This window comes from Aethalodelphis obliquidens, unplaced genomic scaffold (genome assembly GCF_003676395.1).
Source record: "Aethalodelphis obliquidens isolate GAN/ISIS:26980383/991018 unplaced genomic scaffold, ASM367639v1 scaffold7, whole genome shotgun sequence".
NCBI lineage: Eukaryota > Metazoa > Chordata > Mammalia > Artiodactyla > Delphinidae > Aethalodelphis > Aethalodelphis obliquidens.
Window position 1 is genome coordinate 42,093,439 of NW_020837951.1, and position 24,538 is coordinate 42,117,976.

General features: G+C 40.6%; 1 protein-coding gene across 1 annotated transcript in view; it reads left to right on the forward strand.

Moving 5' to 3' along the window:
- The window catches only part of GNAQ (G protein subunit alpha q), a 290,132-nt gene that overhangs the window by 191,113 nt on the left and 74,481 nt on the right, over window positions 1-24,538 (forward strand). The window contains exon 3 of the mRNA XM_027105652.1: window positions 11,422-11,576. Coding sequence (XP_026961453.1) covers window positions 11,422-11,576 — 155 coding nt within the window. The remainder of the gene's footprint in view (window positions 1-11,421; window positions 11,577-24,538) is intronic.

The window sequence follows — 24,538 nt, forward strand, 5'->3', positions numbered from 1 at the left end:
GCTGCAGGAAATGCATTTCTATATTACTCTGTGAAGCATGACTTTTCATTTAGATCGAGTGACTTTCCTTCCAAGTTAATTTGGTTCATTTTTTATTCCACGTTTTCTTATTCGGGTGCAAAAAAGTGAGGCAATAATTATTCATCTGTTAACTCCCTTAGCAGAAGGAACTCTTTGCAAACAACTGATGGTTTGGTTTTCTCCCTCTTTTAATTCATGGAATCAGGGTACAGCTTTTGATAGTTCATTTTGATAAAGTGAAATCTCTCACATTATTTTGAATACTATGAATGTTTTGGCTTCTCTATAAAATGTTGCAAATAAAAATATTTTGTGGTAATGATATGAATGTAGTGCTTAATGATGCACAGTGTTACGGTAAAACATTTATTAAATTAAGAAGCCTATGGAGCAGAAATGTACTTGCAATTAGTTATGACTCACACACAGTCATAATTGCTTTCAAACAAGCTGTGATAATCTACCAATCTTGAGTTTTGTTTCCTAAAGGTATCTGTGAAAGAAGAATATTATGAACTGATAAATGAGATACTTCCTATGAAAATATTTGAACTGAAATATTTACAAATTTGCATTTGAAAAAATAGTAGAGTCAAGAATACCTCCCATTTAGCAGAATTTGTTTTGTGCTTACCAGGTATTTCAGCCCCTAAGAGAGAATATTTTTCAATTAAAAATATTAAGGTCTGTAGAGAAGGACCCAACTGAAAATGTTACAATTTCAAATTTATTAACCTAAAATGGTTAGTGCAATTTTGAGGACTATTGCAGGCAATTTCATGAAATAGGTATATAATATGTCCATAATGAAAAAAATACAGTCTTCTTAAAAATGTCAGGGATATGATATTAGAAACAGAAATGGCTAAGAACATAACTAACATACATGAATGTACTAAAATACATGAATGTAAGAAAACTTCTCATTTTTTTTTTGCTTTATATGGATATATGAAAGTTTTATTTTTTAGAAAGAATTTTATGTTTGAAAACGTTTTAACAATACCAATATAATATAACTGATGTGTTGGTCAATAAATAATATTTCAAAGATATATAGCATTAACTATTGTTAATATTCCTTTTCATACTCCAGAATGTCATGTATACACTATAAACTGTCATACTCTCACTAGAAAGTTACCAGTTTCTCAACACTGGTCCAAGTAACTTTTTACAATTGATTCTTATCTGTCATCTTCCTGAAATTTGGGTCCTTTCTCAAAGTGACAAATTATATGTATTACTCTTTGCCCCCCAAAAGTGCCTAGCAAGATGTGGGTTCTCTTATTTCCCTTCCCTTCTTCCTATTCAGATTCTAGATGTTTCATTACTCTTCTTCATAGAACAGTTAGACATCATTGCCGTTGATTCTTTTTCCATTCTTACTGTTGGAACAGTTTCTTGCTCTCTGAGTTAAAGAGGTATTTAGACAAGTGTTCTAGGAAATTCCTTTTCTTCTGCAAAATTCTGGGGCTACGAGCCTTTCGCTTTTAGTTCTCCTGACCACAATTTCTTTTTTTTTTTTTTTTTGCGGTACGCGGGCCTCTCACTGTTGTGGTCTCTCCCGTTGTGGGCTCTCCCGTTGCGGAGCACAGGCTCCAGACACGCAGGCTCAGAGGCCATGGCTCATGGGCCTAGCCGCTCCGTGGCATGTTGTATCTTCCCGGACCGGGGCACGAACCCGTGTCCCCTGCATCGGCAGGCGGACTCTCAACCACTGCGCCACCGGGGAAGCCCTGAACACAATTTCTGAAGCTGCAGTGGTCAGGTTTCACAGTGGGTGTCCCACAAAGACTCTGCAGGACCGCGAGATTTCCGGGTACATCTGGTACATCCCTTCATTAAGGAGCTTGTTCTTTCAAATTTTTTTTTTCAGCTTTGTCTGAATGTCTACCAAGCTAAGAAGGGAAATATTCTTGATCTGTTTTTCCTATTGGCAAACAAAATAAAATTCCAGACCAGCAGCAACACACTCCTCTGGTTAATAAGATTGTAGGAGCCCAGACATTGCAAAGGGCTAAAATGATTGTGTTTTTTCTGAGACATAATTTCAGGAAATGAACCACATGCAAAATGTGAACTCAACAATGAGAATGATGTGAATCTATAAGGCAGGCATTAGCCTGTTACGCCAGCATGGGGAAGCATCAGCCAGTCAGTTGTTTTGCTTGTGTAAAATCAGTCCTTACTTGGTTGTTGGGAGTCTCGGTCTCTAGTCGGTGTTTTTCAAAGTGTGATGCACGAGAACACCAGTCTCATCCACTGATCTGAGGGGGAAGCGCTGCCATGGTCATACGGTAATGCCTCCACCCTTACCCTGTGCTCATGGATTCCTAGCACTGTTGTCTTAATAAAGGTTCCGAGTTCTGCAATAGAGACCATCTGTTTAACTTTTTATAAACATCATTCTCTACAGTTACCTGACTTTGGCTCTAGAACGCACTTTTCAAAACAATAGCCATTAAAATCCCAAGTAACTAATGGTCCTGAAATATTCTTTGACAGTAGCCATACAAGTATGTCTAATTCTTTGACTCTTAATAAATACGTATATCTTTAAAAGAATCTTCTAATTTCTTCTTTATCACTGTGACTTTGAATTAACTCTTTGAAAATAAACTTTTTTGTAGTATTCACAATGTGTGTGTGTGTATTACCATCATAATCATGAAGGTGATTTCAAAGAGTGCACAATTTTTTATTTCATCCCAAGATTTCACAGACCTGAGGGCAAGATTCTACATAATGGAACCATGTAATTACATCAGTCAACAGACTCTGTGGAACTGCTTGGTGTGTGCTATGCCCTGGTGCATCAAGCTCTGACCTACAATGTCATTGATCCTGATAATTATGACATGGCCTACGAACATGAAAAAGGAAAATAATAAGCAGAGGACTAAATAGAAAATATTTGCGTGAAATTTATAGTGGTGGAGCCAAGAAAGAGATGGAGTTCTTTAAAAGAAAAAGAACATTTTAAATAATAAAGGAGTATTTTCTCCATCGAAGAAGGAATCTGCTGTATGTTAGAGATTAAGCAAATGTAGCTTATAGCGAAGCAAAACCAAAAAGAGAAACAGATTTTCAGCAAAGTTTTTGCGGAAAGGCAGTGTGCCTTATAGTCGTTGATTACCTTGGTGAATGCTGTAATAAAGATTAAAAATAAAGGTCTAACCTTAGAAAAGCAGATCTAATAATGATAATAAATCAATTTGTAAAATCTTAAAGTAGAATAATGTGTGACAGTTTAATAAACTTCCTTATCTAATATTTTGCTATCTGGGATATTTTATTTAACACAGACTGTCTGCTTCATCAGTGTCTAGTGCATTGCCTGACATATGGTAGAAAAGTATTTGTTGAGATAATATTTATTAATGGTAATTTTGAAATAGCTCAAGATTTCATAGTAATTACAATACTTGTTTTAGGTATTTTACTAACAGTTCTTATAACTTTTCTAACAGCCCTAAAATGAATTATTTTCCCATTTCATAGATGAGGTAGCTGAGGTTCAGGAAAGTTGAGAGACAAGCCTAAAGACACAGGGCTGGAATGTGACAGAGTTATGATTGAAGCCCAGTTTGATCTCAAGCTATTGTTCCCCGTCCCTGGCAACTATTTACTTAGCATTTACACTGTATTAGGTATTGTAAGTAATCTAGAGATGATTTAAAGGATATGGGAGGATGTGCATAGGTTATATGCAAATACTATGACAGTTTTTCGAAGGGTCTTGAGTATCTGTGGATACCTGTTACCTACTCTGTTACCTGATACCTACTGTGTTCTTGTGATACCAGGGTAAAGAGGGATGTGGATGCTTTAGCAAAGGAGGATCAGTAGATTCCCTAGCACTGAAAGATTCCACACACAGGATTTATCATCTTCATCAGGGACTTCAAAAGGCTGTGTCATGTAGTAATTTGTAATTTTGCTGAGCCATGAGTTGAATCATAAGTGTGGAGAGGCTGTTCTATAGGAATGAGTCACTGGCTACGTGAACCCAGCCAGCAGCAGCTCGGTGTGACTTTGCTGTTCTTTGTCATTTATGCAGTAATGACCATAAGAAAATGCATCAACAACTGTCACTCTTTGTTCAGTGCGTCTTAATGAATGAAGGTCAGCTGTTCAAGTTGTAATGAAGTCAGAGAAGGCGAAGTGGTCTAAGAAATGATAGTTCTCGCCCACGTTTTCGGTAGGAAATTTTAAGGGGTGTTTGCAAATTTGAGGACCCTTTGAGATCCATTATCCAGGCTGGTCTCTAGAATGTTGTTTCACATTTGAGCAAATAAAGGTGGGTGATTTGCCTAAGGTTACAGAGCTGGTAAGTGTGTACACCACACGTTTTATGTTTCCTGTGCTATTTTCCTTTTCTTCTGCTTTTTAAACAGTTAGCAGCTTTGGGTGTTAGGTCTGCCTTTAAGTGTTTTACATCCTTTCTGTCATTTAACCATCTAAAATAAATGCCATAGGGACTTCCCTGGTGGCGCAGTGGTTGGGAGTCTGCCTGCCAATGCAGGGGACATGGGTTCGAGCCCTGGTCCGGGAAGATCCCACATGCCACGGAGCAACTGAGCCTGTGCGCCACAACTTTGGAGCCTACGCTCCAGAGCCCGTGAACCACAACTACTGAAGCCCACGTGCCTAGAGCCCACGCACCACAACAAAGAGCAGCCCCCGCTCGACACAACTGGAGAAAGCCCGCGCACAGCAGTGATGACCCAATGCAGCCAAAAATAAATAAATAAATAAGTTTAAAATAAATGCCGTATACCCTGAGAAAACCATAGTTCAAAAAGAGTCATGTACCAAAATACTCATTACAGCTCTATTTACAATAGCCAGGACATGGAAGCAACCTAAGTGTCCATCAACAGATGAATGGTTAAAGAAGATGTGGCACATATATACAACGGACTATTACTCAGCCATAAGAAGGAACAAAACTGAGTTATTTGTAGTGAGGTGGATGGACCTAGAGACTGCCATACAGAGTGAAGTAAGTCAGAAAGAGAAAAACAAATACTGTATGCTAACACATATATGTGGAATCTAAAAAGAAAAATTTGTCAGAAGAACCTAGGGGCAAGACGGGAATAAAGATGCAGACCTACTAGAGAATGGGCTTGAGGATATGGGGAGGGGGGAGGGTAAGCTGGGACGAAGTGAGAGAGTGGCATGGACATATATACACTACCAAACGTAAAATAGATAGCTAGTGGGAAGCAGCCGCATAGCACAGGGAGATCAGCTTAGTGCTTTGTGACCACCTAGAGGGGTGGGATAGGGAGGGTGGGAGGGAGGGAGATGCAAGAGGGAAGAGCTATGGGGACATATGTATATGTATAACTGATTCACTGTGTTATAAAGCAGAAACTGACACACCATTGTAAAGCAATTATACTCCAATAAAGATGTTAAAAAAATAAAATAAATGCCATTGTTACCCCCATTTGACAGATTAGGAAACAGAGGTTTAGAGATGTTAAATAGCTTGACCCAAGTTCATGCTCAACTAGTACTGGGTGGAGGTGGGATTACAACAGAGAGATCTGATCCCAAGGTCCATCATTTTACTCTGTATTTCCTTTGAGTAGAAAACGAAAAAAGTCTGGTTATTTTTGTTTGTTTTCATAACTTAGAATCAAATGCCAAAATGGAAATAAGCAACAAGGAAAAAAAAAAGGATTGAGAAGATGTGCACCTTCGTTCAAGATTAAAACATACTCAGACAGCAGTTCAGAATTTTTCTAATTCAGAGCCCCTCTGTGTGTGTTGGGCATCCTTTCAAACAGAGCAGCCCTAATGAGCTGAATATTTGTGTCTAAGAGCTTCAAAAATGTGGAAGTTACCATTTGGTTTTCTACTTCTAACGTGTAGGAACCGGAATAGGTGTGACATTCCAGCCTAAAGCCACCTTGAGCTGTTAATGAGTTTTTGAAAATCCTTCCAAAGTGACTATAAGATCTTTGTTATTTCATCTGAAGGCTTGGCCTTTTGTGGGCAGGGTAAGACTCACTGTGGTGGGAACTCAGTTCTTCCTTCCTCTTGCTGAAGCAACCTTGGAAATATCAACACATCTAAGATTTACCTGAATTTTATGACCACCGAATCACCAAAACAAGACGTTACCACATTGGCACATCCTGCGGTTCCCATGTGGTCTTAACCGAAAATTCTGCCAAGAGTTCCTAAGAGTAGCTACTTAGTTCTCACAATGTTCCCTCTGAGGCTTGCCACCAGCTTGCTAAGAATTCTGAAAGCTAACTTTCATTATTAAGTATTTCCATCCAGTGTGTTCAACTGTAACTTGAAATGAAATAGAATTATATTTTGCATTTTGTTTATATGATTAACTAACACATACCTGTTTTGCTTTTCTATTTACAGTGTTCAAAATTAAAAGGGTAGTCAATTGTAACTTATTTATATTATTAGAAATGACTTATTTCCTTTTCATCATAGCCTTTTTCATTAGTAATTGTTTAATTTCACGTAATTACTTGTGATTTTTACTACTTCACATCTGACATTTGGACAAATAGAAAAGGGTCTAATTTATCTTCCTAGTCTAACACATTGTACTAAAAAATATTCTTTCCACATACAGAATATTTTTTACCAAAAAAATGAGAGGATTGCACTTCCATTGAGGACCTTTGTATAGGCAATGTAAAAATTCTGTGTGTATTTTATAAAATGCTGTCACACCTAAATAACTTGAGAACTTCAGGTGAAAGCTCTTACACAGATGCAAATTACAGTTGATCATATTTGAATGTCATTTTACAAAACAGCAAGGGTGGAATTAAAAAACAAAGCTTAGTAGGCAATGAAAGTGACTTAGAAATTATGACCTGGATGAAGGCAAAGCGGTGATCTTGTGGTTCTTGAGGCCAATATACTTTCATAGTTGGTGGAGGTTGATTATGGTTCATAGCTGAGATTAATACTGTAGCTTTCATTGTGGAGGTTAATTTGCAGTAAGGGTCAGCATGAAACTTCCTCACTAGACTTTTTTTTTCCCACAGTTAAAAGAGAGGGCCATGTTTATTTTGTCTACTGAGCCTTTGTTCATCATCTTCATCTCTGCCTGCCAGCCGAATCCTCTCTTCTCTCTGACATGTTGTCTGACCTCTCTATCCATACTGAGTTCTACTTTCTCAACCCCTATGTGGCATTGCCGATGTACAGACTTAACCATGTTCTGCCCTCTATTGTCAGGCACTGTTTGAAATAGTGAGGTCTTGTTTCAATAAATGATATATTATGTGCTCCTGGAGGGACAGTGTTGTAACTCCTTGGTGCTCCATGCATTCTAGATGTATTTATTTACAGTCATGCAGTTTATGGCTAGACGAAGCCTTAGGGAGATGATTTGTTTCAATTGCATAATCTTGTGGACCAGGAAAATGAAGCTCTGTAGAGGTAAAGTAGTTTCTTCTAAGGGTTATGGCTTGTGTTAGGGGTAAAGCCAGGCCTAGAATTTAGGTGTACCAATTTCCAGTTTAGTATAATTTCCACTCTTCCTTCCTTATATAGTTCATTCAACGACTATTTATTGAGCATCAGGGGCAGGCACTCTGCTAGACCCTGATACTGCAATGCTGAGCCTGTCTTGGAACTTATACAGTGATCAGGGAGAAGGACACTAACAAACAGCACACAAATAGATGCACACTAGCTACCGAGATAAGTGCTGTTAAGGATTATGTGGTTCTGAGAGAGTAGGCAATGGATGGAAGATTTCCTTGAGAAACTTGTTTTTGACTTGTAAGACTTGACACTGTGTTTATATGTACTTTTTGAATGCACTTAAATTAGACAAATATTTGTTGTTGCTCACTCTGTGCTGGGCCCCAAAAGAAATTAGAGAAATTAGAGCCAGTAAGCTACAGCCCCTTCCCTCAATGTATAGTCTAGAAGACGATAAGCCAAGAGGTAACTATCATCATAAAGCAAAATGTAGAAGTTCCATGGTTCAAAAGACACAAAGCTCACATTTTGGGGGAGAGGAGGAACATGAGGAACATCTTCCTGTCAGAGTTGGCATAGGATACGGCCCCTGAACAAAAGCTAAAGAAAGGAATAGAGAAGGCCTTGCAGATGTAAGAAAAAGCAAACCGAGATGGAACAAGATAAGAAATTAGAGGAGTTTTCTAACAACAGAAAGTAATCTCATTTTACAGGAGCAGGCTTTTCGGTTACACAACTGTTGAGGATGTTGTCTATTGAAATGCCCTTACAGTCCACTGCAGTTAAAGGTGGAAATGCAAATGTTCCCTCGTTTCTCCTCCTGGAGCACATAATCCTGTGCTTTGGTTGGTTGCCGGCTATATGGACTGTTCCCCCCAACTCCACCCCTACCCCTCCGTGGCAACTACATCTAAGTCTTTAATTGCTATGTTACCTAGCATTTCACTGGGGTTCAATAAACATTTAATCGTCATAGTAAAAAGTGTCTGCTATGTGGAAACTGTTTTCTCTGGCATAAGTTACCTTCTCTAGAAACAGAAACAGAACTCCTTCCAGATGACATGGCTGGCCCAGTGTAGTGAGTATCAAACTTAGTTTTTAAATACTGCCTACACTAACCTGTATCATCACGTAGCTTTTATGCATTTCAGAGAGGTCTCAACCGTTTCTCCCTATGGATGGCATAATAGTTTGTCTAAATATTGTTGTAGGAAAGTGCTGCAGATTTACTTATTAGCATGTGTTAAGTGGCCAGCTGCTGTGTGCCAGCTTCTGTGTAGGACATAGTGTTATTGGTCAATCTTATTAGGGAAGTAAATGGAGGAGCAGATGAGTGGTACCTGATCCAACTCAGGCACAGATATACTTTATCGTTTCTAACATTGCCAAGAATAAAAATTAGGGATATTTCATGGAAAACTCTACATTTGGGGCTTCCCTTGGTAAATCGGAAAATCTGGCAACACGGGGCCTATATCCCAATGGCAGCAGTTAGTGGGAGGTAATCGGGTGTGTGTTTCTCAGTGTGCTGTAGTCCCTATCACTCCCTGTTGCCTACATCTAGCTTGTTTTATTCATTTCTGTGGCTTCCTGGCCCTTATAGTGCCCCTTGCTTTGGAGTGCCGTTGCCTTTCTGGGACCCTTCTCTTTAGTTTCCAGTAGCAATTTTCTGGCCAGCCAGACAATTAATTATGACCACAACAGCTAGTGTGCGTGTGATGCTTAATAGTTCGCCGTGGTTCTCGAACTTTTCCATGTATCAGAATCATCCAGAGGGCCTGTTAAAACAGGGATTTGCTAATCAGTTTCTTATTCAAAAAGTTTGAGGTAGGATGGAAGGATTTGTATTTTTATCACATTCGCAGGTGATGCTGCTGGTGTGTGTACTGCCTTCTGAGAACCACTCAACTACTGTATTGTAGCACAATAGTAAGTCACGTGAGCTTGTTGGGGCAGGATGTTCCCCACCAGAGATAACATTTGGCAAGATTAAGCAACTTATCCAATGTCATAAGAAGCAGCAGAGTCAGATTAAAACCATGTCTTTAGAGTATATCCAGCAGGAGACCATCCCGTACGTCCCTGTTCCTGCCCCACATCTGCCCTCCAAGATGCACAGAATCCTCTAGAGAACGCTGTAAAACAGACATAGCCTCGGGGATTCTAATTGAGGGTTATACCACGGGTGATCGTTGTCATATCTCAGGACACAGAGAGTTAGCACCTGTTTGTATTCAGTGAGCAAGGGCAGAAAGGCGAGGTCAAAGCTTGACATCAGGCATACCTGTGAAGGTATGAGACATGCCTGCTGGGCAAAGTGCAGGAGGCCCCACAGCCAGTGTTTCGTGCTTGAAGGAGGTCCACTTGAGCAGGCAGACGGCAGAGCAGGTGGGACAAGTACAGTCTTTGGTATCGACACGGAGCAACAGGTGCTACAGAGCCAGGCGGAGCACAGCACTGGGGATTCATTGGGGAGCCAGTGATACTGTTTTCCAGGGGGAGCCTCATGGGGAACTGTGACTGAGGTAGGCCCACCTGAGGTCTGAGACTTGGGAACAGGACTTCAGGATGGCAGGATTGCTGGTGGGATAAGACAGATTGCCTGGGCAGGGACTAGGTACAGAAAACAACGATAGGGATCCATTTTCCAAGGCTGGGGTGCAGGGCAGAGCTATAGGGCTTCTCACTTCCTAGATCTGACTGTCAGGGTCAGAGCAGAGCTAGCAAGAAAGGTGGTTTCTTCAGTCTTGGCATGTTGGGCTTCTTAAAACTTTCTCTAAGTCAAGATTAGTCTAATGACATGGGGCCCTTCCCTCTTACGGGATGAGAAGGAAGATAAAGATGGGGAACCAGACAGGCCTAACATGGATTAAATTTATTAAATTCTATCTGCTTAAAACTCTATGAAAAGAATAATTGGGTCATCATGTCATCAAGATAACCATTCACTGACCTAGTTCAGAAGTTTATCTGTACAAAATCAAGACTGTTATAACAAATTATCAGCCATCTGTCTCCAGTTTTCAAGATAATTAGTTATTTGTTGATTTACATATTCATGTGCACATGTAATTTACATGTAAACTACACCCATGAAAACCTATTTTGTTTGAGATTGTTAGACAATGATATATTCTGGTTAATTTGGGGGTTGACCATACAACATTTTGATTTCAATCTTGTTGAAAAATTTTTTTTAAATCTTTTTACCTCTTTCCTGCTAAATGTTGTATAATGAAAATAACAAAGTCCTTTTTCCTTGTTTAAAAAAACTGAATAGCCTCCTCAATCTGATAGTATAGATAAGGCAGCTATAAAATAAATATTGGCAATTCAGGGATGTGGGAGTGGAGAGGCACGCCTACCGCTGCTCAGGTTCAGCCGTTAATATTGACTGTTCTTCTGTGGCTTTACCCCTATCCCAGAAGCGAGCCATAGAAACTAACCCTGATTAGTTGAGGAGTCTGATTGAGCTTCTGCTACTCAGTGAATACCCAGCCCATGAGAACACTCAGGGCTGGGTATATTATGCGTTTGATTATAATAAACTATAAACACAGAGGGGATACGTGTCTCTTTTTTCCCTTTAATAACATTAATTGTTTTAGGATTGTGATCATCACCTGTAAACAGTCATTACGTGTAGTATGACATCCTCATTGTTCCGACGGGAACCAAACACTCTGCTTTCCTCTAGTCAACTTTAGGTAGCCTCATGGTTTAATCTAGAGGGAAAGATTTGGGACTGGGTTTTATCTAAGGGAAAAAAAAAAAAAGAAGCATTACATTATTATAAACCAGTTCAAAAACCAGTATATGAGGAAAGACCTCACTTGTGCACAATGTAATGTGCAAACCAAAGGCAATTTTCAGTGATGGAAAGGAGATTAAAACTTTTTTTTTTTTTTTAAACAGGCTCACGCACAATTAGTTCGAGAAGTTGATGTGGAGAAGGTGTCTGCTTTTGAGAATCCGTATGTAGATGCAATAAAGAGTTTATGGAACGATCCTGGAATCCAGGAATGCTATGACAGACGACGGGAATATCAGTTATCTGACTCTACCAAATAGTAAGTATTCCTCCAGGAGGCCCTTTGCATCTTTCTCTTTACTTTCATGTGCAGGTGCTCTGCAGTGAGACCTTCTGTGTTCTGTAATGTGTGTATTGTTATCTGATTCTAACTGCACAGTTAGGAAGTATAGGTATTAAACTTGTGCCAACCTCATAAATTTCAACTATATTGTAAGGGACTGACATGATGAGTCAGGGAGAGTATTTTACTGTTTTCTGTTTGAAAAGCAAACTGAAGACTCTAGGAATCTGCATTCACTAACCTGTCTCTTTCCCCAAATTGTAAAGCAGCAGTTCTCAAACACATACTTCATTGTGCTTTGAAATCTTGTAATGATAATTTTTAATGCAAATTTCGGATCTTACTCACATGCTGGAAAACACCTACGCACATTAAGAACCGCAAACAAATGCGCTTGATTATGGCTTCGCAAACATCAGACCTCCTGGTTTCTAGTTTCCAGGCACAGAACCTTTGACTGCTTCCTGGGAGCCACTGTTATGTTGATGGATAGATTTGCCTTTGCATGAAAATTGCGTGGGAGTCGAATTTTGCATGCATTCCCGAATTATTTTGCGAGCTGTCAATCAAAATCATGTGTCCTGGGAGAGATTTGCATCCTAGAGAGCTTTGTTAGTTCTCTAGATTAAATCTTGCCTAACAGAAAGAAAGTAAAGCTCTGGCAGTCATTGGATTAATGTAATCAATGTGGTCAGCAATGTAGATAATTGGGCGCCTGAAAAATGGATTTTTTTAGTAGTATTTAGCCAGATTTCTGTCTACATTAATTATGGTAACCCAGCATTTGCCTCTCGTATTGGTTCTGGGCAGACAGAAGAAAGGGTGGAAAATATTCAGCAGCCTCAGGGCAGTTCATGTGTTGAAATGACCCTCTGGATGAGAGCAGGACCATGGGGAAAATAAGGAGCCCCATAGGCTGATTGGCGTCACTCAGCAGTGCAGAGGACATCCAAGAGCTGTTTGGCTCTGTTTTTGAAGTAAAGTGGATCATGCTCTTACCCTAGTTCTAGGCATTTGTATAAGATAAGTTATGATTCAGGTTAGCCAAAGAAACGTTGCCTGGTCAAAACAATTCTTGTATTCCTAAGGTAAATCTGAATGACGTAATTCTGAAATGTGACGTGGAACACTCAGGAACACCGTGTCTGTCGTGTTTAAGCTAATACCCACCGCTCTGGGCCTCTGGAATGAGCGCTTCCTCATTCCCTACTTCTTTTGTCCTTCTTCCACGCCTTCACGGAGCCTTCCACACTGCCTGTCCTCAGTCTTCCTCTTCCGTGTCTGCCCACCTTCCTTCGCCCCCTTCCCTTCCTCCCTCCCTCTCTCCTCCCCCAGCCCCCCGCCCCGAATTCCTACTGTGTAAGTTCCTGTGAGTAGAGAGATGAAGAAGATGCGTTCAGCTCTGATGTGTTCCAAATTCTGCCCCCTCAACCTTTGACCTGCTGTCTTCCTTTTACTTCCTGCCCCCTCTGTCTTTGTTTCCTTTGCCATTCCAGACTCCATCCATCTCTCCCCCACATTGCTGCTGTGCTTTACCCCTCGTTCCTGTTGCTGCTCATTATCTCTTCCGCTGTCCACCCTCACCTCTGGTTCTCCTTTAACTCCTCTTCACTTCTCACTTTGCTATTGTGATGTCTCTCCTGGTCCATTATAAAGTTACATACACAAATAAATCCTCCACCTCTCATCATTTCTAACCCCCGTCTTTTTACTTCATCATAAATCCTGTCTCTCCCCCTCCTCCTTACCTCTTCTGTTCTTTACCTGCCACCTAGATCTGTTCTCCCTACAGAGAGGTCTTGCGACTAGGGTATCAGAGCACCAGTGTCCCATAAGGATGTTGCTTACCAGGGCTGGGGCCCCACCCCCGCTTAGGAAATGGTTTGCCTCCTGCTCCTGGGATAGGCCCTCGGAGAGATTCCTGTTTGCCCTGAGGACACCTGGGTCGGCTGCTGCTGTTGTGCTCTTGAGACAAAGCTCCACCATATGTCTGGTGACATTCCTTCAGTTTAGATTTGTGTATTCCCAGACAAGTACCCATGAGTTGCTTTAGGGCAAAGAGCTATCCGCAGCGGTTTCTCCAGGCCCCTATTAACACTGTGATGCTGGGAGAGCCACCATCTTAGAATTCTGTCGCACAGCCTGCGTCTACCGTAAAAACACGCCTGCTCTGTGGGCACATCCCTCATGTTAGAGCTGAAGATATGGGGGCACCTGGGACAGGCTGATCTCAACCCCTTCACGTAATTATTCTTTAAACAGTTCTACTCTCCCCTGATGGGTATAGGGAGAACTCGATTTTCTAAACTGTACATCATGTCGGTATATAAGTGCATGCACATGCACTTCTTTTCTTTTTTAACCATATCTTTATGCAGAAGGAATAAAGTAAATTATATGTCCTTATACCCACATCTCAGTGTGCATCTTTTTGAAAAAATAGGACATTTGGTTACATAATAAATAATACCATATTATACCTAAAAATAATCAGCCGTCCTTCTCATCATTCCGTACCCAGTTCATATTCATATTTCCCACATTCTTCCAAAATGTCCTTTAGAGTCCGTCGATTTTAGGGCTATCATTGCATTTGGTTTTTATGTCCCTTAAGTCTCTTTTAACCTAGTAGAGACCTGCTTTGTATTTCACTGGCATGTCGAAAAGATTGACTTGGATTGGGCCTGATTGCTGCCTCAGAGCATGATTTAACTTTCTCTTCCGTCTCTTGGATTTTCTACAAACAGGAAGTTGCATTTAAAAACTTGATTAGATTCCAGTTAACCATTGTGAGTAGAATACACTTTAAGTGATGTCATACACTGGTTTACCCATCAGTGGTAAGTTAAGGTTCACCACAGTGTCAGGGCACTGACAGCCTCCATTATAAAGTTATATTTTTTTCCTTCTGCCACCAAAAGCAATCTGTGTGGTGTTACTTGGTCATTGTGTAATCTCCAGTTCCCCATCAACTCTTCACATGATCGTTTTAATTCCAATCAATAAGTCTTACCTGGTTTAATAATTCCATTAGGATTTGTAAAGGAATGATTTTCTGCTTTTATCATTTGGTCTTTGTTGGCATTCTTCTATGAAGTAGAAGGTTTTCTCCTCCACTGGTGCTATTTGCTCATCCTGAAATACATTTTCTACCAAAAGGAATGTGTTTCATTCAGTCTTTTCGTTACAGTAATTTGTTACATGAGCTAAATAGATGGTGACTGTATAACTTACGCAAACCAGGACATTTTGAGAAGGAAGGGGTTACTGTTAATAATTGCAATGAAATAGCAGGCATGAACTGGGAATCTTCTGGTCAAACAGGGACATTTGGTCACCTTAGCTAAATGAAACCTAGGGAGGTTTTGGTTTTTTCCCCTTCGTTTTCTCTAGAAGACTCTTGTTTACTTTCAGGGAGTAGAACCAATCTATTCCTGCCAATTATGTAAGTTGTGTGTGGAAACCTGAGTTAGCTGACTCCATCCATGTTTCTGATCTCTAACCAGGATGTTTCAGCACTCTTTATATTACAGATCAGGGCCCAAGTAGCCTGGCTGGCCTGCCTTTAATCCCATTGTGCCGGGAGGCCAAGTATTAGAGTCACTTTATTCTTCCCCATCTTAGTCCCAGGCATTTTCCTTTTCCTTAGCCAGGAAAACCTTCCCAGCACAAAGATAAGACCAGTGGCTTTTTGGATTCACCCATTTGCTGCTATGTTCCACATGTTCCCCCAGTGTGGTCCAGGGAACGCCCCGTGAACTGCAGGGATAGTACTGATGAGGATGTAGGTCCCCTGTCTTGAGCATCACTGATTCCCAGTACTGAATTCATTTTCAAAGAGTAACTCAGAATAATTCCTTTTTCTGCATTCGAGATGGTTGTTACCCCTTTTCCTTTCTGACCTTTGTGTACATTCCACTGGTGTGTCTTTTAGTATTTTATCCTGCCTCTGTTACTTGATGAGGAAGCATGTTGTTCTTTCTGTCTTTATAATTAAAATTTTAAAAACTTTGTTGATATTCTGCACCTAATTTCTTATACGGTGACATCACCTTACAGAAATCTTTCTGAATTTAAGACCAGCCTCCCTGAGTACTGACTGTCTTCCTTGTGGTTCTTCAGTTTAGATTTAGGGAACATGTAGATACCTAATCTCTAGCCGTGTGAGAATCCGTGCCTGCCATGCCCATCTGCTTACAGTTTTCAGCTTAACAACAGTTCTCTCCAGGACCCTGCTGGTTGTGAGAGTCAGTGTAGGCCACTTGCCAGGAATACTGAGAACAGAGGCCAAGCATGCCTCTCGTCTTTTCTATCTGATGAGCTCCTATTTATCCTTCAAGACCCAATGCAGGAGTCACACCCTCTGAAAGTCTTGCCCAACACCAGAGAGAGTGAGTCACTGTGTCATGTACCTTAACACTTGTACAAATCTCCTTTGTATCTGGTATCGTGTTTACCGAAGTGTCTCTCTCCTCTGCCCACAGTGCCTAACATTGACTGCTCACGTTTGACCTTCACAAATGATTGTTCTATGAAATCATAGATGGGTAATTTCCACTGTTTCAGTGACCGTGATGTAGGCACTATCTGTCTTTGGCCATTATAGACGAACTATGACGTTCCAGAGCTAAAGGCATTTAAGTCTTTTTTCCTGCTGTTTTTGAAGATCTGGCATGTGGAAAGTTCTGTTATCAAAACAGCTGCCATTTGCTGAATACTTCCTGTATGGTAGATTCTGTGCTTAGTCGTTTATATGCAAAACTGTAGATATTTCTTATTATCCCTATGAAACAGGGTCTCAGAGAGGTTGAGTGACTTGTTCACGGTCACACAATTAGTAGGTGATAGGAGTAGGAACTGAAATCAGATTTGCTGCCTCCAGAGCCCAAGTTTTTAACCACTGTGAAATCCAGCCTCACAGAGGATGGATGGATAGGTGGATGGTTGGACGAGTGAGAGAGAGAGAGAGGGAGAGAGATAATTGACAGTTGTTAGATATATAGATGATAGACTAATAGATAAAATAGCTCTGATTAGATAAATCACTTACCATGAAAGACACAAATTATTTATTAATCTTTATTAGCGTTGCCTATAGGTAGCTCCGATTTACTGGAAAACACACCCATCAGGGTTTTGATTATCGTCCACAAAATTTAGCCACGGTTAACAGTATATCAGTTGTTCATACAACATAGAAGATATTCTAGGTCACACAGAATTGAGAAATATTATTTATTTTAGTCTACAGTCTTAACCCCTTTTCCCATACTCCATCCAATAACTTTTTACTGGAGTCAAACTAGAGCCAATAAGAGATTTGAGCTTTCGTTTTTCTACTTTGATTAGCCAACTTGCTGATCATAATAAACAATCGGATGGCTCAAAGGACAGGCAGCGCTGGTAGAAACAAGGAGATGGGAAATTCCAGACGACGGATAAGCAGTTTAGGATAAGTTTGCAATTGGCTTTAATTTGGCATATTCTCTCAGTTCTATTTAATGAAAGACTAAAAAAGCATTTTAAGGTGCTGGAGAGTTTTGTAGATTCCCTTATTACCCTTTTTGTTATTGATTTTTAAAAGTCTGAGGGCTCTGAATATCTTTAGATAAAGAATACAATAAACAGATGGCTGTAGTTTTTTGTTTTTGTTTTTTTTGGCTGGGGTTCACCACCTGCCTTAATATACTGAGACGTCAGGTCAAATGAGTTCACTGCCTACAGTACCAAAAGCTCCCTGACATTAGCCAGAGAACACAAATCTCAATCAACTTGGCATATAGTGAGAAAAGTCCTCACACTGCAGGCTTTTGGCAAAAGACTGCTGTATCCTTGTTCACCTTCAGGGACCAAGTAATGCCTAATCTTGCTTTACTGAAGTACCCTCCAGGGATTTCAGTAGACCAGACACCTTGAAATTTCCTCATGTTCCACAGCCCATGAATCCAAAGTACATGAAAATTGGCTTTTGGGCATAAGTCGCATTTGGAGTTTACTTCTAACTTCATGCTTAAATTTTTAATTTAATTTAAAAACGCACAAGGAATTTGAATGTTGGATTTTAAATGCAAAGCGAATTTTCAGAGGTAGGTTAGCATATCGGCCTGCTTTGGGGCTGAATCCTTCTTGAAGAAGTACCTTGCTAAAAATTAGTTCCTGACTCATGAGCCAAGTACTTGAACCTGAGCGTGTGTTATCTCTAACTCTCACAGCCATTCTAACTTTACTCTTTATCTGACTATTAAAAAGAAGTGTGGGGCTTCCCTGGTGGCGCAGTGGTTGAGAGTCCGCCTGCCGATGCAGGGGATACGGGTTCGTGCCCTGGTGCGGGAGGATCCCACATGCCGCAGAGCGGCTGGGCCTGTGGCCATGGCCGCTGAGCCTGCGCGTCTGGAGCCTGTGCTCCGCAACGGGAGAGGCCACAACAGTGAGAGGCCCGCGTACCGCAAAAAAAAAAAAAAAAAAAGTGTAAACCTATTGCAGGCGTTTGGAGGCAGACGAGACATTGTGTGGTGAGACCATTGGGTCAAAGTCCAGCCTTCAATGGAATTGCAGCTGCCATTCCTCACCTGTGGGGCTTCTGACTACGTAAGTCTCACTGGCCTCAGACACTGGTGTCTGTTCTGTAATCTCTAAACTCTCTTCTAATTCTGAAATCCTTTGATTCTCTAATAGTAGAATGCCTTTATCTGAGAAACCATTACCCTATGCAGTCAAGAGGAAATCTGGTACCCCCCAAATTTACCTGGAAATGTAATGAACAGAGAGATTATTCTCTACATAGTTAAATGACTAAAAATGCTGTCTTGAGCTCAGAAGAGGGTATTGATCTTGTGTATGTTCGCTCTTTTTTAAAGAGTGACAGTAATAACATGGAGTGGCCCTTTTATTCACCCGCATGACATATTTACTTCTATTTTTGTTTTCTTTTATCTAATGAGCCATATCTCCTAATAACCTTTATCTGTCTATTTATTGGCTGCATTGGCGTCTTTGTTGCTGCTCACGGGCTTTCTCTAGGTGCGGTGAGTGGGGGCTACTCTTCGTTGCAGTGCGCGGGCTTCTCATTGCAGTGGCTTCTTTTGTTGCGGAGCAAGGGCCCTAGTCACGCAGGTTTCAGTAGTTGTGGCTTGTGGGCTCTAGAGTGCAGGCTCAGTTGTTGTGGTGCAGGGGCTTAGGCGACATGTGGGATCTTCCCGGACCAGGGCTCAAACCCATGTACCCTGCATTGGCAGGCGGATTCTTAACCACTGTGCCACCAGGGAAGTCCCTCTCCTAGTAACCTTTTGCAAGAATAAAACATACCCTGTATTTGTCTTCCACGGTGAACTCTGATGATTCTAAGACTTGGTCTCTAGTATTCCTTTTTCAGAATGCTTGGAGCTGTTAGAGGTGGTAAGGCTTAAGCACTGTAACCTCATTACAGAGATGTAGTAGGGAAAGGGGTTTGCCTTGACACCTGTTCGTCATTCATTCACTCTGCTTGAAGGGCAAAGTGGATGTGGGAGACGCTTCACTCTGTCAGTTTGCTGCTTGCTCATATTTCGGCAGAATGTTTGCACGTTCAGTGGTTTGACCTCTTCTTTACAATCCTTCCCACAATCTACTCAGGATGACATTGTACCCACATGAAACCAGGGGCGCTATTACTATAGAACAGGATTGGAAAACCCGCAGGCCCAACTCAACCTGCTGCCTGTCTTTATAAATTAAGTTTTGTTGGAACATAGCCAAGCCTATTTGTTTATGTGTTGCCCAAAGCTGGTTTTGTGCCCAGTGGCAGAGTTGAGTCATTGCAACAGACTGGATGACCCACAAAGCCTAAAATACTTACTATCTGATTTCAAACCACCCCCACCTCACAAAAAAAAGAAAAGAAAAAAATTGCAAGCCCCTCGCATGGAAGGAGACTGAATATTAAAAGGCAACTAGCACCCTGCTTCCACGTCTGCCATCTAGATAGAGCCTACCTTAGTCCTCGGATGCTCTGAATCAACCCAGAGATTCATTTCTAGAGAACTGAGAGAACAGCTGGCCTGCAGTCCCTCAGCAGTACTCCATCAATAGCTCTTTGCACAACAAAACTTCAGACAGGAGGTGAGCGTCAGAGAGCTCTAGACTGTGTTCCCTGGTAGTACCTCTAAATGCCGTGCACAGAATGTCCAGTACTAAAGATGGCATAAATGACCAGAAATGTTGACTGAGTAGATTTGGCTCTGAGAGTAAGGATTGTGTCTCATGTGGCTTGGCTTTTGCCCCCACTGTAGTGCCTGGTGCAGCTGGTTGAGAGTGTGGTGGGATTTAACAGTCAGTGGGACCAAAGGTAGGGCTGACCAGCTTTTGAAAGGGGCCTAAGAGAACTCGTACCTGTCTAGGAGATAACCCCACCTCCAGTCTCAAGTGAGCCCAGGACACTTGCTTTCTCCATCGGGCCCGTTCCTTTATTTTCACTCCCCACCTGCCAAGCCCTCTTTGAACTCTTATGGGCTGACCCTGGTGTTCTTCTTCATGAACACAGTGGCTTCTTGATCTAAAGAATTGTGGTCTATAATTAGTTTAACATGACCAGCTCCTCAGACCTGATCATCCTTGTTAAAATGAAAGTTCTGGTCCTATAGAACCAATATCCAAGTTAAGGAGACATGACCGTGAGAGACCTGCTTTAGTCAGCGACCTTTTGCTCATGGCTGACTCTTGGCTACCATCACTGGGAGCTCTCTTCTGAGTCACATCTTTTCTGTGCTGTAAAATGGTTATTTTATAGCATGTTTATCGCCATTGCTAGAGCACGAGCTCCTTGAGGACAGGATTCACACTTTTTTTTTTTTTCTTTGTGGTTCCCACCCAGTGCTATGCACAGTGCCTAGTTTTCAGTCAGGCTTTAAGAGAAAGTTGTTGAATGAATGAGGAACATAATAAAAGAAAAAGTAAATTATGTTTCTTTGCTGATTTCTTCCCATCTCTCTTTTCTCCCCTCTTCTGCCTGTTCCACTCCCATTCAGTCTGCACGCTGTAACTCATCCCCCACTTTTCTACGCAGTTCTCTAGTGACTGCAGTTCATAATCATCTCTCCCTTCTTAATGCCTTCATAGTTAGCACCTCACAGTTTGGCACTTAATTATTTCTTAATTGATTCATCTGTGCTATCTTTGCTTCACAGGTAGCCTGATGTCCCTAAAGGCAGAGGAAAAATATATATTTTAAGTATTTTGTACCAGCTCCCTGTGCCAGCCCCCCTCCCTCTCCAACACACACAGTGATTTGAATTGAACATATAACAGATTTTCAATAAATATGTGTAAATTAACTGAAGTAAGCACTGTCATTACAGTCAAGATGAGCAGACTAGAATAAAAAGTAGCCTTCTGATGCTTCTGATATGTTTTAGAAGTATAAAAATTGTGTCAAAATTAGTCAACAGCTTTGAAAGTTACCATATAAAAGATGAATAAATGAACAAAGCCAAACAGGCAGATTGAAAAAGGCCTCTTCCTCCCTTCCCTTTTCCTTCTCGATCCATCTCTTACTCTCTTCTGTTGTTTTGTTGTTGTTTGTTGTTGTTGTTTAATATTTTAATTTTATTGGAGTGTAGTTGATTTACAGTGTTGGGTTAGTTTTAGGTGCACAGCAAAGTGATTCAGTTATACATATATTCTGTTTTAGATTCTTTTCTCATATGGGTTATCACAGAACATTGAGTAGAGTTCCCTGTGCTCTACAGTAGGTCCTTCTTGGTTATCTATCTTATATATGGTAGTGTGTGTACGTTCATCCCAAGCTCCTGATTTATCCCTCCCCCCTGTTGTTGTTTTGTTTTTGCTCTTAATTACAAGGTTAATTTGTTTTTTGGGCAACAGACTTGGGAATCTTTTGCTCTGACCCAAGCCTGGCCGTGGCCCTGGCCCTGGAGTCTGTCTGACACACACATAGGTGCCCCGCTCCTTCCCCACTTGACACGAGTGGTCTCTTTACTGTAGACATTCAGATCAACTATCCATATATAAGATACTGAAACTGTTTACTAGATGCAGTGATATAGGATCTTTTTACGAGCTATTTAATTTACTTTCAAAAAATCTGATTTTCTGGGTTGGTTTAGTTTATTGGCAAAGGACAATTTAAATGCATGATCTCTTCTGTTTTATGCCACAGAATATTCTCCCTGAGTAGCTTTCATAAACTGTGAGATTGTAGCCCCCCTGCTACCACTAGGTGATCGTGTTTTAAACCTGGAATTTTGTACTGAAAACAAATAGTTTCTTATGAACAAATTCTCTGTAGTAAGTGCTACACCCCCTTGAACTCTGATCGTGCTGTACCAGGTGTTAAAGAGGAAAAAGGAAAGTTGATTTGCCCTCCACAGAGCGAGCTCTTAAGGAGATGAAAGTGTTTGTATAATGAGCAATCAGAAATCTCATGCAGCTAACCCACCTAACCAGGTTACCAGCCAGGCTCATCTGAGCAGTGGGATCTACCAGAGGAAGGAGGGACTTAGTTGGATCTTGGCATCAAAACCTGTACTTGACTCTCCCCTCAGGACGGCAGTTTTGCAGAACTGTTACTTTCACTTTTTTTTTTTTTTAAGTTCACTTTGACAATTTCTTTTATTTTTTTCCTTTGGATCCTGTGGTCACGTAGAAACTACACAGTAACCATAAGTTTCTGGTTTCTCCTTAGCTTCCACTGCTTTTGACAGTGTCAAATAAGATCTCAGGCATGATCTAGCTTTCACATCCCCCAAGACTTTTCCTCTTACACGGTCTTCTTAATTTTTTTAATGAAGTCGACCTAGTTTTTCTAACCTTCTTTTCAATAATAAAAACTGTGAAATTCTACCCAGAGTCATTTTCTGTGCCAGAACTTCATCTTAATATCTGACTTTAACTGCAGCTCTCTTATATTGATAAATACAGCCTCTAGATAAGAGGCTCTTACACAGGAGTTGAAGAACCCCAGCATACACCCCATAGTGTGTTACATTAAATGCTCCAAGGTGCTGTATTCAGTTATCTTACTATGTTTGGTTGGATTTAGAACAAATTACAGAGATTTCTTTTTCCACTTATCACCCACGGGTGCTTTCCCCCTTTTGGTATAATTGCTAAGGCTTGTATGCCTAATGCGTGTATTAATTTTTTTTAACCCCGGCTGTAATATGATACTGTTTACTTACTGAGTCATCTCTAACTTTTATTCATGTTTCCTTCATTAAAAAAAAAGCAAACCCACTTGAATTTCTAATTTCTATGTTATTCTTGGCTTAGATTTCAATTACCTTTCCAGTCATAGGTAGTAGGGCTTTTTCTTTTTACTTCTAAAAAGATCTAAGAAAATAAGTTCTCACTACATGTCAGATTGGAGCATAAATTAAATGTGAAGGTCAACTCAAATCTGTTGCTGACAAACTGCTGTCAAAAACTAAGGAACAATTGAAATCTCTTTTTAAAACATTCAAAAGAGAAATGCCATATTTAGTTTGATTAGAGCATATTGTTTTAGTGATATTCAAGCTTATCGCGTATATTTTTAATCATTTAAAGTAATGGATTATACCCCTGTTCTGAATTTCTTATTTTTTCTGCAGCCAGTCGTGATACTGAAGTTAAATGTATAAAGACTTTAGCAGTTCCGAGGTGTCATTATAAGCGAATGGGCATGGTTTCCTTGTCTTTCTTATAAATGAGCCATGCTAGAGAAGGATGTTTTGTGGATAATCACCAAGGATTAGAGACAGTTCAAACAAGTTCCCAGAAAATGGCTCTTTCCAAAATATACAAGCATTCATTCCTTCCCTAATAAACTCCCCTGTTTCTCCTCTTCATATAATCCCCTTTTTTCCTACAAGTTGGTAAACTCATTGCAGGCAGGGAGCATATCCTGGGAATTTTCGTTTCCTTAGCACCTACCAGAATGTCATGATCAAGATGGTTGTTGAATTTCAGATGACCCTGCATTTTTTTCATGGTAGGAAAGGAATTATGGAAACTTTACTAGTCTTTTTGTGGCCTTGCTTTTCACTGAAAACCATCAGAAACCTGTTTCTTCCATTAAAGATACTGTGTCACAATCGTTTGTTAATAAGGGACCACTCCCTCTGTTTGCCCTGGATTAGAGGGAATTCCAAGGCCTGAAAGCTTGATACTGACAGTCATAAAATGGATGTACAAATTATATCATTTTGTGGCCAGGACCTAAAGAAGAGCAGGAAGCGCATCTACTAAATGAAATTAAATGGATACTGCCTTTCCTTTCTGCGTTGTCATTCGTCAGAGGCGTTTGAATTCAGAATTTAGGTCTTACATAATGCAGGCCAGTAATAGCCCGGAGAAGTAGTTATGTAAAGATGGGTATCTAACAGCCCCCACACTCCGTTGTTTTCTCCTAGAAGGTGTAACCTGCCTTTCTAACCACTACAATGTTTTCCATAAAATAGTTTTAATTTGGGTCCCATGTTAAGCATCTGCTGTGTTCCAGGCCCTTGGTTGAGTGTCGGTGACCAGCCTTGGACAAAGGGAGTCATGGTCCTTGACCCCCATGGAGTGTGAGAACCCTAACTGGGCAAATGTCTGTGGGAAAATGTTGAGGTTTTGGGGGGTTTTTTTAGTCAATTATGAAGTTATCAATTATTGAATGTCTCAAAGCAATGACAAGTCGTTAAATTCCCTTGAATGGATTGGAGTAAGATGAGTTTGACTACACCCATTTTCAAGCACAATCTTAAATAAGTCTTCACTCCTAGACAGTTAAATAAGTCCTGTGTGTACCATGGAGCTCTCTCTCTCTGACATCAGGAGAGGGCTACTGCCAGCCACTTGTTATACATACATTGCCTTGGAAATGTACCTTGTGCCTGTCACCATAGCAGCACACTGAGAATGACCTCAGCAGCCACTCAGAATCATTCCTACAAAACAAATTATAACTATAATTAACTCTC